At 38.0% G+C, this 15,978-nt stretch overlaps 1 protein-coding gene across 1 annotated transcript in view; it reads right to left on the reverse strand.

Moving 5' to 3' along the window:
• Positions 1-15,978, reverse strand: part of BANK1 (B cell scaffold protein with ankyrin repeats 1) — a 134,713-nt gene that overhangs the window by 109,659 nt on the left and 9,076 nt on the right. The window contains 1 exon segment of the mRNA XM_036382683.1: positions 5,540-5,938. Within this exon segment, the coding sequence (XP_036238576.1) occupies positions 5,540-5,938 (399 nt within the window).

Genomic DNA, 15,978 nt, shown 5'->3' on the forward strand with positions numbered 1-15,978 from the left:
GCAATTGTGACTGGTAAGCACAGTGCAAGACTCAGTCAGACTAAATAATACATTACATGAAGGACATATAAGACTACAGATTTGCACAGTCATTTTACAGCATTACCTGCAAACATACTTGTAGGGAGTCTTAAATTATTTGTCAGCTTGAGAAACAGTCTCACAACTGTAATTAAATACTGACTGATGACTGGGCCATAAACGATACAAATTTGGTTGATGTCCATTTCAAACCTTGAAAGAGCAGACTAAAAATGATAAAGTCATTAATTTAGTTTTAAAAAAAATTATAAACTAAATAAACAAGTAAAATTGCAGTATGTTTAGTACATGCTGTTGCAATAATGCTTATGTTCTAGTCATCTGACTTCTATTATTAAGTTAAATTTTAATGAGTGTGTCCTAAATGCTGCTAAAAAATGTTAAAAAAAAATCTAAAAAGACACACTAAAAAACTTTAAGATGTCAGTGCACTCACTTTTCTGGGTGTCATAACTTTTCATCCAATTATTGGCAAAAATAAGAGGAAAAACCATCACATACATGACACATACTTCAGAATCCAAGGGTACCATGACTAGCTACATAGATTACAACATGAGCTGCTAAGAACCCTAACAAACAAACCCTAACAAGTAAAGTCTTCTCAGAATTTTGCAGAAAAAAGAGAAGAAATAGGAAAGAAGTCAAACAGTTGAAGTGACAGGGGATGACAGTCTCAACATCTTATCCAGGGTTGCCACCTCCAGACAATCACTTCAGTTTCTCTTCTGCTTTGAAATAGCCAGGATCTCATGTCAGACAAAGGAAGTTGGTGACACAAACCATTTTTTGTGTTGGCAGTCATTACCAACCCCCATCACTGCACTGGCATGCCTCCAGAGTGGAATGGAAAAGCAAAGCATCTCAGGAAGATGTAATACTCTGGTAATCTTAGCAGTCCCTGCAGAGCAGTTCAAAGACTATTGTCAGGGCAAAATGGAAATGAGAGTTATACTGCAGAACACACCAACTAACAAAATGTCCCTTCTGCTCTTGTGCTTATGATACAGCCACACAGACTATTTTCATTTTAATTAAAAAATGTAATTGGCATTTGAGGTGGTCTACAATAAGCAGATGACATCACTACCTTAAAACACCAGCAGTGGTATGCACTGTCTGAATGTAAATACATTGGGGAAGGAGTAAATAGAAGCACAACCGTGTGGTCTCATTTATTGAAACCTCTCCTGGCAGTGAACAAGGCCAGAACCACCCACCAACTTTTCTCTATTTACTCAGTCTTGCACATTCAGGAGAGAAATCTTCACAACCAAGACTTAGGTCACACACACACAGAGTATTTAGTACTTACAAAAAAAAAAGGACAAAAAAATTCTAGTCATTTTCTTCTTCAGCTTCGGGGTTTTTTAGCTTAAGCACTTTTAATTTTCTCACAGACTCCAAGTCAGTGTCAAAATTTAGGTGAAGCACTTTCCCACTGAAGCCAATGGTAAAGTTCCCACTTAAATCAGGGGCTTAGGTCATCAGCACAAATCTTGCTCATAGCCTAAGGAAACCCATTGGCATTCATTACTTGTATTTGAGTACCAATGTGAAGAGGATTTTACAGGAGAACAAGTAAAGCAGTAGAGTCAAAATGTGAAACATTACTTCAGTATTCAATGTTACATCAAATCACAATAAAATTAATGCCACTGCACTAGAAATGAAACAGGAAACAGATACCATAAAAGTTATGATAAAAATATAATTATTTCTTTCTCTTTTCTGTGGTCTGCACAATGGAAATTAGGCCCTCAGTATCTGAAGTGGTCTGAACACCTGCATGAGTTAAGCCCTATTTTAACCCCCAGCCTGCTTTTCCCACATTTACTTATTAGAGAAAAGCCCCCTATGCTAGTATCCCATTTGTCCACATTTATATCATACTACTAGTTGCAAAAGTAGTTTTCTTAACATTACTCTTCTTGGTCATTAAAATTGCTTGCAGATACATGGAATATCTTTTAGGTAAACAATCAGAAATTAATGGCATATTGCCATCTCAGGTAAAAGTTCTAAATTTGTTCTGAAAATCTTTCCTGGGCTGTCAAAGACTCTGGGTACCATTTTCTAGTTGGGTTATATTACTTTATGTACCTCTCACTTTTAATAAAATAGCAGCTAATGAATGGATACATATAGATTTGATGTGCTGTTCACAACTATCAAATTTTGTAGAATTAAAATTCTCGTCCATATTTTGGCATTAAAAGAAAAAAGGAATATCACTGCTTGGGGAAAAATCTGGAAGTGGAAATGACAACAGTTGCTTTTGTGGAGCTTTAAAAAATGAAACCTAATAAAACCACAAGCAGACTAATGGATACTTATGACTCCTGAGCTGTACCAAGAAGCCCCACCAAAAGTTTAATACAAGTGTCAATGCATTTTGGAAACAGTGTCACAGAAAATTAGTTGCTTTAGATAAGACCTGTTCTCTTTTTGCATCATTAATATTGAGGACAACTTCAGGAGAAATTGAGGACATTTAAGGATTTAAGTTAACTACCTACAGAAGTAAATATCTATCTATAGATCCTTTAGATAAATACATGCTTGCCTGAATTTGAAGTCTTTCAGGATTAAACAGAAAAACCCTAACCACATTTAATACACCAGGGCACTGAATCAATACATTGAAAATATGTCAATTTAATCTAAAAAATGGTACACAATTCAGCAGACCAAGGACAAGTAGCAGAAAGACACATGAGAAGGAAAAGACAGACACAAACAGAACATATTTCCTAATTCTACTTTCAACAATATTGGGAAAAGCTGATAAAGAACAGTCAATTCTAGAGTCTCACTGGACCATCTCAGATGTTAATATAGAAAAATAAAACTTCTGAGTGTTCTCCTCCCTCTCTGGGGGTTATCTTTTTTACGGCAATAGCCACAGGATCTACAAAATTCAAAACCAACTCAGAATCTGAATGTGGCATTTTCAAACAGTGAAATATTTTAGAAACAAATCCTGCAAAAAGAATCTTTTGACAACAATAAAAATATTTGTGATCCTCTTCATGCAGAAGACGAATATAATAAAGTCTGTCAGCATCCTGGAAATATATGTCAGAAAGGTCACTCCTCCATATCTTAGCTCTCCCTTTACTCTTCCAAGAAGATGTTCAAACAGGAATTACAAATCATTCAGATTTTGTGTTTGAACCACATTACAAACAAGCTCTCTGCTGAGTACAAAATCCCCTGCATCTTCTGTTCCATTTAGTTTTACTCAACATTTTAATTAGTTTTGATTTTTGCCTAATGTATTTGGCACATATACTACTTTAGAGCCAGAAGGAAGTTGTAACAGACAAAGCCCTGTCTGCTCCAAGAAGACGAAACCAGCACCATCTGGCAGGTGAAATAATTGTGGGGGCATATAAAATGAGACTTATTTTGCACTTCTTCCATCTCAGGCTGTAGGGATAGTGCAAAGAGAATAGCACCTAGGAGAGAAGAGACAGCTAAGAACTTACCTTGCCCATGAGCTTTCCTGAGTATGGAAATCTGTAGTGGAAGGCTGGTGACTACTAGCACCTGTGCTATGCCATTGATAACATTCTCCAGGAGAGTGTTAAACTGTGAGATAACAACCTGATTTAACATCCACCTTCAGCTGTTCTAACTGCCTAGAGGCCACTCCTCAACCCTGGCATCCATTAGTCCTAGGATCATGATGGTCCACTGTCCTAAGGGATTAACAGGATTTAGTTGCAGTGGAAGGCATGTGGTATGGCCATTATAATTAAAGCACATTATTGAGTTTTCAGGCTCAATGTCACTTTTAGAGCGACAGCTCTTGTCAATACTGAGGAGACAAGAAGCTACAAATGCTTGGGAGAATAAGTTAAGAGTAATGAACAGTTTAGTGGGGAAAAAAAGGATCTAAAGACCACAAAGAATATACACAAAAGTGTTTTCGTTACTATCTCTAAAAGGGTCAAGAATATAAGGGTCTAGGGATGAGCACTGAAAACAAAAGGGATTGAAGACAATGACATAGGAGAGAAATGGGAAATCTTGTGTTTCTGGTCCCAATGAAAGGCAAAAAAAAGAGTGCTCCAAGGGAAAAATAATCTTTCTATATACTCAACAACCCCTTAGCAAATAATTTTAAATAAAAGGGAAAAATCTTCCCCAGATGTGCAGTCTGTCAAAAGCCCTGTCACAGGTATCACAAAGGCTAAGAGCTTAACAGGATTCTACAAAAGAGCATCCTATATACAGACACCATTATCTTTAAGCAAAGGTAAATAATGACACAACATGGGCATCTTCTTTCCTCAGAGCTTAAATCAACACTCAGATGAAAGCAAATCTCTTACTTGGAACACTTTCACTGTGTAACAGAGCAGAGGTCTCCTATCAAGCACTTATCTAAGCTGGCCTAGCTGACAGCCAGGGTACACCAGTGCACAAAAAAAAACAGGGCCAGAGCAGTTCTAAGCTATGAGTGTGGAGGAGGGCTTAGCTCTGAAGCACCAGGCATCACCACCACTTCCAGTCCTGGATCGAGCTCAGTCCACTGAACTGGTCTGATCCCAGCCACAGTCCATGCATCCCCAGTAAAGAGGTACACACTGAGACTGAGGCCTTCAACAACTATTCATTAATTCAGCTTTCTCCTAATCTCTGAAATTGCTGATTTTGGTCACTGTCAAAGTGATCATCTGAACACCTACTAAACATCTGGCATTACACTTAAGTCCCAAGGGCACACGTAATAAGTATTCTTGTGAATGCATTGACCTAACCAAAGAACTCTCCAGTGTCTTCTAGGAAACTGTTTATTGCTGCAGAAAGGTTTGCAATTTCCTGTGCATGTGTCAACTGATAGTATCTAAGCACAGTTACTTCCTATATATACATATACATACACAGTGTATAGACCCACAGTTTTCATCCCATTAAAAAATGGCCAAGAAGCTTCAGTCTGAAGCTACATATTGGACACAGACAGAAATTGCAAACATTGCCTTCTGAAACCAAAACAGACAACCAAATGAGCCCAAATTGTCAAGTCTGAGATATGTACTGAGGAAAAGGTTATTCAATACTGAAGATGGTTGGGGAGAAGGAGTCTAAAATGTAGTTTTGAAAACACTCATCTCATACAGGCAGACCATGTGTAGACATTTGGGGCAGTTTTAAAGCCCTATAGCATACTTAAGCTTACCTACTTAGGCACAAGGCAGAAGGGACATCCAGCTAGGTCACTCATTCAGCTGGGCTCTCTCTACCCCAGTGCTCAAAAGAATACTATTGGTTGTTCATGGACATGCAGAACTAGGTTAAGCTCTGAGTAAAAAACCTGAGCTGCAGGATGTCTTCCTCAAGCACAAGCTCCCATGCCAATAAAATGGCACCTTGCATGCAAAAAAGAAGCACAACATTCTGCTTGGTAGACAAAATCTTTGCTAAAAAGCAAGAGCTGAGAGGAGGTAAGAGACCTAAGGATTACAAACAAACAGTAGTATATTACCTGGTTGAACAATTTCTTTAACAACAGAAATGTACTCCTCAGGTTTCTGATCAGTAGAAATCTCTTTGCTGCCACCAGCTAAGGTCAGTATCTCATAAAGAATCTCTGAATTCTCCACTCCACAAAGCAGAATTACCACATTATCCGGAGGTTTTAGAACTTGTTCCAGAAAATAACTTCTCTTTTGATTCAGGCAGTTAAGAAGTCCACATGACAGTATCAGGAGTTTACATTTATAAGACAGTAAACAGAGTAGCTCTTGGTGCTTGAAAGATGAATTTTCTAGATTGTAGAGTAAGATTCCTTCTTTGTTCACTATGAGTCCAAAAAGAGATTTTAAATACAGAGCCCACTCTTCTGCTTCTTGTTCATATATCACGAGGATATCCTTTGTATTTTCTAAAGAGAAGAAAACATTAAAAAATATTTTCAAATGTGTTTTAAATATATTATAAACATCAGAAGACAGATAGATTGTCATCATCCCCATCTCACCCCCCAATAAAACCTTAAGGGGCTGAAGAAATTATCTTTAGCAGAAATCAGCTCATCACCTTGAAATGACAACATCTCCTTATTTCTAAGACCAAGGCAGAAAGATTGCCCACAGAAATACTGGAAAAATAACTCAGGATATTATGTTTAGAATAACTAATATTTCAGAATAAGTATTGAAACTGCAGTGTAGGAAGCAGAGCACATTCACATATTCTGCTCCCTCCTAAAGCCTTGACAAATAGGCAGTAGTATTAAAAATGGAACACTTAGCTTTTAATGACAGAAGTAAAGAACATGTATTTGAACACATGAACATGATCCAACTTAATTAGAAAATTCATCGGTATGTTTAGGATATTTTGTCAGCATGGTGCCAGGATAGAAACTCATGATCTTTCTTTACTGTCCTTATTCTAAGAAAATTACTTGAGACCTGACAAAAATAAATCTAGAACTGTATTTTTTCAGTTCTTTCCCTTTAAGATGTAAAACATGGTAACTAATACTCTTCTGTAGAGTTACTAGGGTGACAGTTTGAGACAGAGGCAGCAGGCACAAGCTGAAACACAGGAGGCTGCTCTGAGCATCAGGAAATGCCTTTTTCTCGTGTGAGAACTGGCACAGGCTGCCTGCAGAGAGTGTGCAATCTGTCTCCTCGGAGCTACTCAAAAGGTGCCTGGATATGGTCCTGGCTCTAGGTGTACAGGAGAGCTCCCAGATGTCCCATCCAACCTCAGTCATTTGATGGTCATGTGAAATAATCAAAAACTGTGATTTGATGAGTAACACAATAATAGTATACATGAAGCCAGGGTAGCTTAATAGCCCCAGTGTAGTTGACAATCACAGCCCCATGGAGCAACAACGTGAGGCTGAGGAATAGATACAGCTTCTGCTCTTTGCCTTCACTGTGCTTCACAGTGTCTGCCTGCTGGTCAGGGTCAGGCAGCCTGACTGACACTTGCCTGCAGTGCACCACAGCTCCTTAGAGTGCCTAGCTGCTGCACTGTGAGGATCACGAGATATGGAAACAGAGTGTACACAGAGTTAAAATGTTTCTGGGGCACACAAAGGATGTGGGCAGTGGGATGCACTGTTGGAAGAACAGTACAGATATACCAAGGAGAATAAAAAACTTGTCAAGGATCCCACATAAGCCCACTTATAAAAGGATAAACTGAACGAGTATCTCCAGTCCAGGATTAATGCTTAAATTATTTGTCTTCCCTTTCTTTTAGAATAAATTATTTCTATTATTATTTCTACATTTTTTCCACCCATTCTTTCCTCTGGAGATACTTGAAACAAAGCTTACTCAGCAAAAGCTGATTGAAACTTGCAGAGAAGGGACTCTATCATTTAGTCGCTTGAGTTCATTGTATGTCTACAAACTCCTTGAAGGACTGTTGCCATCTTTTTAAGATTTGTGAAAGCTCACTCTTTCACAAAGTTTGCTGTCACAGGAAATCATAAAGGGTCATGCTCAACATTGTAGCGGGTGATGATATTTCAAGTTAACCAGCTCTTACCAGTACACTAAAACAGGGTAATATTTGTTAAAAATTATTTGAAGAGATGAATACTATATTTCTCATGGTAAAAACAATCTGAAAAATACCTGTTTCTGATGAAATGCTGAATATTAATAGTAAGGAAAAGAAACCGTCTATTTCTCATTTAACTCAGAGCAAAATACTTTGGTTTACGATGCTGGGATTAAAAAAAATTTACTTGCCACAATGTTGTTTTCAGAATCTCATCTAATCTTCATAATACTCAGACAAACATGCACAAAGTAGAAACAAAAAGCTATGAATTGCTGCACACTTTCAAAAGAAGAAACTGTATTAACAGTGCTGTAAAGCTCTTTCAGTCTGACCACACAGTTTCATATCACAGAAAATGAAACAAGCAAGTACCTTCTATTTACAGTCCCTATTAACTAAAAGCATTGTAGCAGTTCTTTAAAAATATGCATATAAAGACAGTACTTACACCATAAGGAAAATTTAAGAATTCATTCTTTAAACTTTGTTTGAATTTACTTGGTTCTAACTTCCAGCCATAATATAATTTCATATTTCTGCAATCCTAAAGGAGCATCTGTTCTTCTGCTATCAGAAATCCATCCCCTAAGGTCTTCAGATTCCCATGAAGTAACTCAGCCTTGCCTTCATTGCAGTTTGTCAACTGGGATTAATACTCTCCCCCCTACAACTGGGACATTGTAGAACTCGTCCTATTTTTTGTTCTGTGCTTTTGTGAATCCACCTGCCTTCTCAAAATACTGAGAAAACCATAACTGGATACAAGGTAGGAGATCCTTCATACAGTGCATGAGAAGAAATAAAATAACCTTGGGTATGCACATGAGCTCATAAACAATGAATTTCATTCACATTCATTCGCCCCTCTGCAAATGGAAAGTACAAGGCTTGAAAAAGGTATTAAAAAAATTCTAAAGATAAAAGTGAGAAACATGCATCGAAAGGATAAAAGAAGACAAACTAATTCCACTTCATATGGAATATCTGCACCAGTCTGCAGCTTTGATCTTGGCTAAGCAGGAATGAGAAAGGGGTTTTATGATGTTTATTGAAGGCTCAACTGCACTTCTTCTCGACTATATTGATCTTTATATATGAGAAAGAAAGCTTTATTTGTATAAGAAAGGGAGAGTGAAATATATCTAACACCACACTTGATGGAATAAAGGCTCTGCAGCACACCTCTCATAAAGCTCTAATGCAATATGCTCGCCCTATTTCATTTGTCTTTTCTATCTATATACAGAGGGAAGAGCCATGCTGTTGAGCAAGGTTTTTCATACTGCAGTTTGGTGCAATGTTTATTGAAGCAAGCAGCAAGTGCTATTAAGTTACCTCTGGGAAACCAAACATGGGTATGGTTTGAATTATAAGCTTGCAATTTTTTTTTTCAACATGGAGATCCCTTCTGTATTAAGAGTAAACTTCATTATTAAGCAGGAATGTAAGGCTTGCATCTTACTTGCCCCAAATTGTATTAAAAGGTGAAATATTATATTTTGAAATGCTTGCCTGAATTGAAATGTGGAGTTAAAGCTGACCCTACAAATAGCTACGATGCCCCCTACCAAAAATCCACTCTATGTACTAGTAACTTTTTCCTCTGATAGTGTTTTTGCCTTCATAGATTCTACTCAGATGCATATGCAGGCACCTTACATGAAAATTCAAGCACACCAAAACTCTGCCTTTAGAACAGTATTATTTTTACCTGAAACAAAAAACCAATCAAGTTTAGCTTTACTGCAACACTCCCCAGTACTGAATATACAGTACCAATGCTCAACTTTTCAGCCAGAGTTTTTTTACCCCTTCATTATTTTAATCTCTTAATGAATAATTCTTTGAATTTACTGCACTTGAAATATAAGTCAAGAATAATTTTGTTCCCTTGAAAGTTAATGTAATAGAAACTATCCTATCCTGACAAAATTAAGCTGTGCTTCATCTGCTCCTACTTGGAAGCTGACTCAAAAGTAGAAATAAAATTTATTATTAGTCCAGCAACAAGAAACAGTTGCAGAAACAAGAATTTCTGCAGTCATTCATAACCTGAAAGGGGTTCTTCTGACAAGCAAAACTCTTCTCTAGTTAGTGGTGCATGGTTGCCCAAGAAAGCGCATCTCATGTCATCTGAAGGGCTCTTTGAGAAAACCTGCTAGATACTGTGAGACTTCTGTGACTAAGAAGGTATCAAGAATTTGGGTATATAGGGCAAAAGAACATTTCTTTTATGGCAAGAATTATATGATATAGTAGAGTGAAAAAAGCACAAATATATTAGAGAGTTAAAGGAAACCTCAAGGACTCCGCAATGCACCAAACACACCAGGAAGGCAAAAGAAACTGATGGAAAATTGGGGTCTAGTAGCTGCTCTTTAACAGATATCTCAGTTTATGAACCTTGCAGTCTGTAAAAGATCATTTCTGTGTGTTTAGAAATAATCAAGAAGCACTTGCTAATGCTCATCTTTGAGAATGACACTGCACAGGTGTCAATTCATTCCCTTTTTAAAGGCCTTTTAGGTTTGCAGGAGTTTGTAAAGGTTTGTAGGTGAAATGCTTTACTTCTAAATATCTTTGACCTGAATTTTACTACAGTTGTTTCCATAATTCAGCACTAACAGACTTTGTTTGATTTAAATAAGGCTGACTACAATTAGGATAGGATATAAAAATTGGCTCTACAGTCCCACTACCTTAAGACATTTTGATGAAAAAAAGTCAGGTTTGAACATCGGCTTTTATCCAAGTTTTAATGGAAAGATGGATCACCATATTTCTCAGGGTTGTGCAGAGCCTTTTCCAGTTAGGGCACTGGAACCAAACAATGGAATTCCCAGCTGTTCACTCAGCTGCCCATGAACCCCTATAACCACATATCAAGCCTGCCACAGTCAGCCCCAACAAAAATGTAATGCAAGTCTGTTTAGAATCCTCACCTCAATCCCATCAGCCTTTGATACCTGTGTGAAGAAAACACCCTCTCAAGTTGTTCTCCACCCTTAGGTTGAGAAAGGACAGGATCAACTGCTAGACAAAGCATAAAGTTTGTCCCTTTTATTTCTTCCTGTCACAGATATCCTCACTTGGGGAATGGAAAGTTGTTTGATTTTTTAAAAATATCAGCCTTAAAAGGAAAGAAACGTATGAACTCTGTCAGTATGCAATGAACTACTATCCATCAGCAAAAATTTGTTAAAATAAGTACAGCAGATAAATATCTCAAAGGAGAAGTGGAAAGACACTGAAGCTCTTGCTCACTTTCTCATAATATATTGATGAAAAATCTGGGCAACATAAGTGATATGGAATGACGTCCATTGCATCTTTAATTCTTTTGTGAATAGCAGACTACACTCTCAAGGATTATCGTGAATATCTTTTCATGATAAGAACTCACACAAAAAGAAGCAGTATTTTTTTTTCCAGGCAAGCAGTGCCAGGAAAGAGCTATTCAAGACTTTACAAGTTGACTGCACTCACCTACTTCACCCTGTAGGATGAAACTATGGATATAGTCATGAGGGTCATGACACAATGAAAAAAAATGGTGCATGAGAAATATCAGGAAGCAAAAAATAACCCAGACTCCCCTCTTTGCTCAGAGATTTTCAAAACTTTTCTTCTAATCTCAAGAAGATTCATTTCTATCTGGGCTGTATGTGGGATGAGAATGACAAGCATACATACTAGTTCAAATTAGACTTTAGAATCTAAAGATTTTTAGTCTCGGCCCCTTTGCAATCTTTTGATAAAGATTCAACCATTCATCTCTTCACACTGCTTTCCGATCACTAACAGCGGTATGATAAAAAACTGGAAAAAGTTTCACTAGCACTTCAAACAACTCCTGCAATCTAACATTTGGAAATAGAATGGGAACATTTAATTCAGGACTAATGAGTGGCCTTAGCATAACAAACTGCCCCTCACTCATCCAGAAGGCATTGATTTTCCCAGTCAGCACACCTCACACACATCCAGTAAGTGTGTCTCAAAATGCAACTCCAGCCCTTGGTTTCTGGAATTCTGCAAGGCAAATCCCCTGAAGGAAGCCAAAAAGCATTCATTGCAGGAAGGACAGCAGAAAGCACTTTAGAACTACTTGCAGATAATGGAAAACGTTTTCAAAGCAGTTCATATTGCTTCTCTGAGGTGTTCCAGTAAAGGAAATGAAAATTATAAGAGCCACTTGTAAACTTTAGAGTGAGATCACAAAGTAGCAAAATTGCTGCAGTGCTGCGGTACACCTGTTTCAATTAAAGCAATTATCCTCAAACAAAGGACATTCCTGCCCTCACTGTATCAGCCAGCAGCGGCTGCACTTCTATCCTCAAATGCCTATTTAACTAGCATGTAACAAGAACATTTTCATCCTTATGTACCTTCTGTTGGTAATTGCTAATTTGTATGTGAAAACAAATACTTGCTCTATCTGTATGAAATCAAGCCTCATGACTTCATCCTTCTTACTAAGCTCAGCAAGGCCTGGAGTGGGCAAAATTAGGTTCTACAGAGAGAAAAAATGTTTGTACAAATGGCGTCAGTTTACCCTTGACCTAGGGTAAAAAAACAATGGTTTTCCCTGTAAAGAAAACCATTGATCTTCCCTATGGTAACAATGGGAAAACAGAACCAAAAAAATTCCTGGGGTGTTCTTCCACAGCACCAACCTGGCACAGGTAGACCAGAAAGATTCCTGACTATCAAACGTGACAAAGTTCATGTTATGCCCAAAAAGCTGTTTCTCATCAAGCAATATGGCCTTATTTCCTGGTTTAGGCCTTTCTCTCTGATCTGTCCTATGGATCCTTTCAGCTGAATATCTACTGATGGACACAGGCTCTTGCTTCTAATGAACAAGGCTAAACACAAACATGGGATATAGAGGACAGAAACCATTTCTCTATTTCAAGGTATCCTGCTCCTCTATCACAATTGCAAAGAGGTAAAATCTCCTGTCATTACAGTCACTTCTTGGAGAGCAAATTGCACCTTCAGTAGATTTTAGCACAAAACAATCAGGTAATTCAAAAATGATTTAGACATGAACAAATAATGAAAAGAAATATACCACATGAAGAGCTGGAGTAATATGTTACTCTTTTATGATTGCCATGGAACAAGTCCTTAAGGTCACATGAAAACATGAACAAGTCTTTAAAGTCACAGGAAAACCTGAGGAAGCTGTATCAAGTTTGCACTACCAGATGTAACCACCACTTGAAGATTTCCCTTATAACCATTCCCATGGTTTTATAAACATGAAATATTTAAAAACTCTCAATTTCAAAGTGTCCTGTTAGGGCAGACCAAAGCATCCTCTTTATCTGAGTTTTTTTTTTTTTTAATTGCCAGAGTTTCTCTTATCAGGATGCCTTTAGATGTTCTCATCCTGACATAGTGCAGGCCATTTTGGATTTATCATCACATTTAAACTCTGACTTAAATTCAATGTCTTTGCTTTTTTTTTGCCTTCTCTTGCCTTTTTTTATCTGCCCCCTTTGATTGCATTGTTACATCCATTTCTCACAAATTCTTAACTTGAATTTCTTCAAAATAAGAAACAAAGAATGGAATACACGTTCAACAGATTTTATTTAGGGAAAACATTCTTGTGAAATTCAGTACATTTACCTCTATCACAAGAGAATATATTTCAGAAAATAGTGCTTCCACAACAAAACAGAAACACACTGATCTTGCAAGAAACAAAATTTTGGGTAAGTTGCTGTGATTCCAACAGCTATGGTCTGGGAAGGTCACACCATGGCAACTGATGTACAAAACAAGAAAGTGTCCTACACATGAAGTAGTCTAATTTGTATGCCAGGGACTTGACAGACACTGATCACCAGGCAATGTTTATCAATAAATAGTGCCATTTACTGCAATTTATGCTCAGATTTGTGTTCCCTGAATTTGTAATGTGATTAAATACACTGAAATAACCGTAGGCGACATTCCAATTATTCCTAAATTACAGATTACCCTTGACACTAGAAATCTGTAGAAATCTGGCTGCACTCTCTCAGAGCAGTCATAGAATGGTTTGGATTGGAAAGGACCCTTAAGACCATCTCATTTCTAGCCCCTGCCATGGCAGGGACACCTTCCACTAGACCAGGTTGTTCAAAGGCCCATCCAACACGGCTGGCAACCTTTCCTTTCATGGGGCATCAACAGCTTCTCTGGGCAACCTGTTCCAGCGCATCATCCACACAGAGTGGGTTTCTACACCTACTGCTTCCTTTGCCACAAGTCAGAGTACTGAGGGAGGGCTTCTGAGAGCCCACAAATTAGATGCCTTGATCTTCTCCTGCTTTTGCAATCTGATTATAAATCCATATTTTAATGCAACTCATTTACTTGAGCATGCATCCAGAAATTTAAGTAAATGTGATAAGCAGTTTTTGTTTGATGTCTAACATGTCTGAGTTATGAGGCTGTAGAAGAAATTGTCCTCCAGTTTCAGTTCTTTTCTTCCCTCCCTTTCTGACAAATACATGACAGGTCACTAAAAACACCCTAACACTGACAACAGAACAACCCAAGACAAATATCCCATGTGGTGGACAACCACTTGATATTTGTTTTGAACTTTTTAACAGCATTCATGCTAATGTTGCACACAGAAGGAAGTAAATGAAGTAGAAAATCATTACATAAACATGCAGCTTCAAAAAATGAGCAATGACAGAGCTAACAGTGAGTTAAAAACCAAGCTAAATAAAACACTCAGGAACAAATTCAGTTGAAAGCTGACTTCTCTATATTAAACCCACCTCTGCTTCCTCTCCACTGCCTTTAAGATAGATTCTACAGACCAGCTACATAAGAAACTACTTGTATTCCTGTCCATCAGATAAAGCAAACAGCTTAGTTAAATGAATGCCAACCTGCCTTCACAAATTTAACCATGTACCTGCAAAATCGACTGTGATGCCCAAATGCATGCTGCAGCTTGCCCAAGATTCAAAAGACATTTTTCCAATAATGTCCTCAGTATAGGTTTAACACACACAATTTCCTTCCCCCCCCCCCTTGCAAAACAAAGGCTCAAAATTATTGCTGGTCCTAAAATAAGAACAAATTGGAGAGTTACCTGGGTAACAATTTTGGGTCCTCCTCCAGTGGGGGAGACCTTGCAGAAAGATTTTGTGTAACTACTACTGCTTTAGACCACAAAGATGTTTCCTAGAAATAAACCAATTCTATATGTTGAGGTTCTTGCAAACAGATTTACTATACAATACATACATACCCACCCTACATTGCAGTATAGCCTCACTGTGGGATAGAAACAGGAAAAGTATATCTACACAATTGCGTACACTGGAAGAAAAGTATCTCACTGGTACTTCCACCTTCTCAAGCACACTATAATCCATTTCTAGTTCAAAAGGTACAGAAAAGGAAGTGAAAACAAATCCATCCTGAACTGTTTTTGACGCCAAGATAAACCTTATCCCACTACAGTCAGAGAACCTGTGTAGTTCAAATACAGTAAGCTTGAGGTAGCCAGGCCAGACCAAAGAATTATGAAGCATCCTGCGTTTTACATCATCAAGTCCCTTGTTGTTCAACCAAATCTGTATAACTACATTTTTACTTTCCTCTTGAGCATTCAGAAAAAAGAAAAATATAAAAATTAAACAGGCAGATGCCATCATAGTCTATCACCATGGTCATTGTACTTGAATTTCATTAATGTCTAATGTAAGACTCCTCAGGATCCCACAGGACCAGCTGCTCAGCAATAACCACCTTGCACATTTGGTAAAGGTATGAAAAACAATGTGCAATTTTAATTTTCCTCCTCTGGAGTTTATTCTGCCTGTTCCATTTTCCATTTACTGCAGATTAACGTTGTAACTGCACAAACATCTCAAATGTTCAGAATCACCCCTCACGTGCACTGCCTGCAAAGGCCATAGGACCAGACCAGAGCAAGTCTCAAACAACCTCTCTTCAACGTACCTTGCACAGCTCTCAGGCCTCACTGCTGAGCTCTGCACATCCTGTTTAGCAGGGAACACCACTTACCAACGTGGAAGTAGCCTTGCAGCATTAGGAAACAAAGTTCTTAGAGTGCTCCCTGCCCACACCCACTCAGTGCTAGAGCACACTAAACACGAGCATGAAGTTGAGCTCCCACTCTCTCAGGCACACTTGTGCCAAAGCAGGTTCCTCAAGAGACACCTGAGCATAGCAACTTCTACTGAATCTATAGATGGGACAGACTGGAGAGCCATATGCTCCTGTAGTGTTTAATGCCCTTGCAGGTACCCAGCCTGGCTAATCAGGACCACAAACAAAATGAAACATTTCTTAAATTAAATTCTCATCATGATATCAAAATTCAGTGATCCAGATTTTAGCAATATACCA

The sequence above is a fragment of the Molothrus ater genome, chromosome 4, assembly GCF_012460135.2.
Source record: "Molothrus ater isolate BHLD 08-10-18 breed brown headed cowbird chromosome 4, BPBGC_Mater_1.1, whole genome shotgun sequence".
Lineage (NCBI taxonomy): Eukaryota > Metazoa > Chordata > Aves > Passeriformes > Icteridae > Molothrus > Molothrus ater.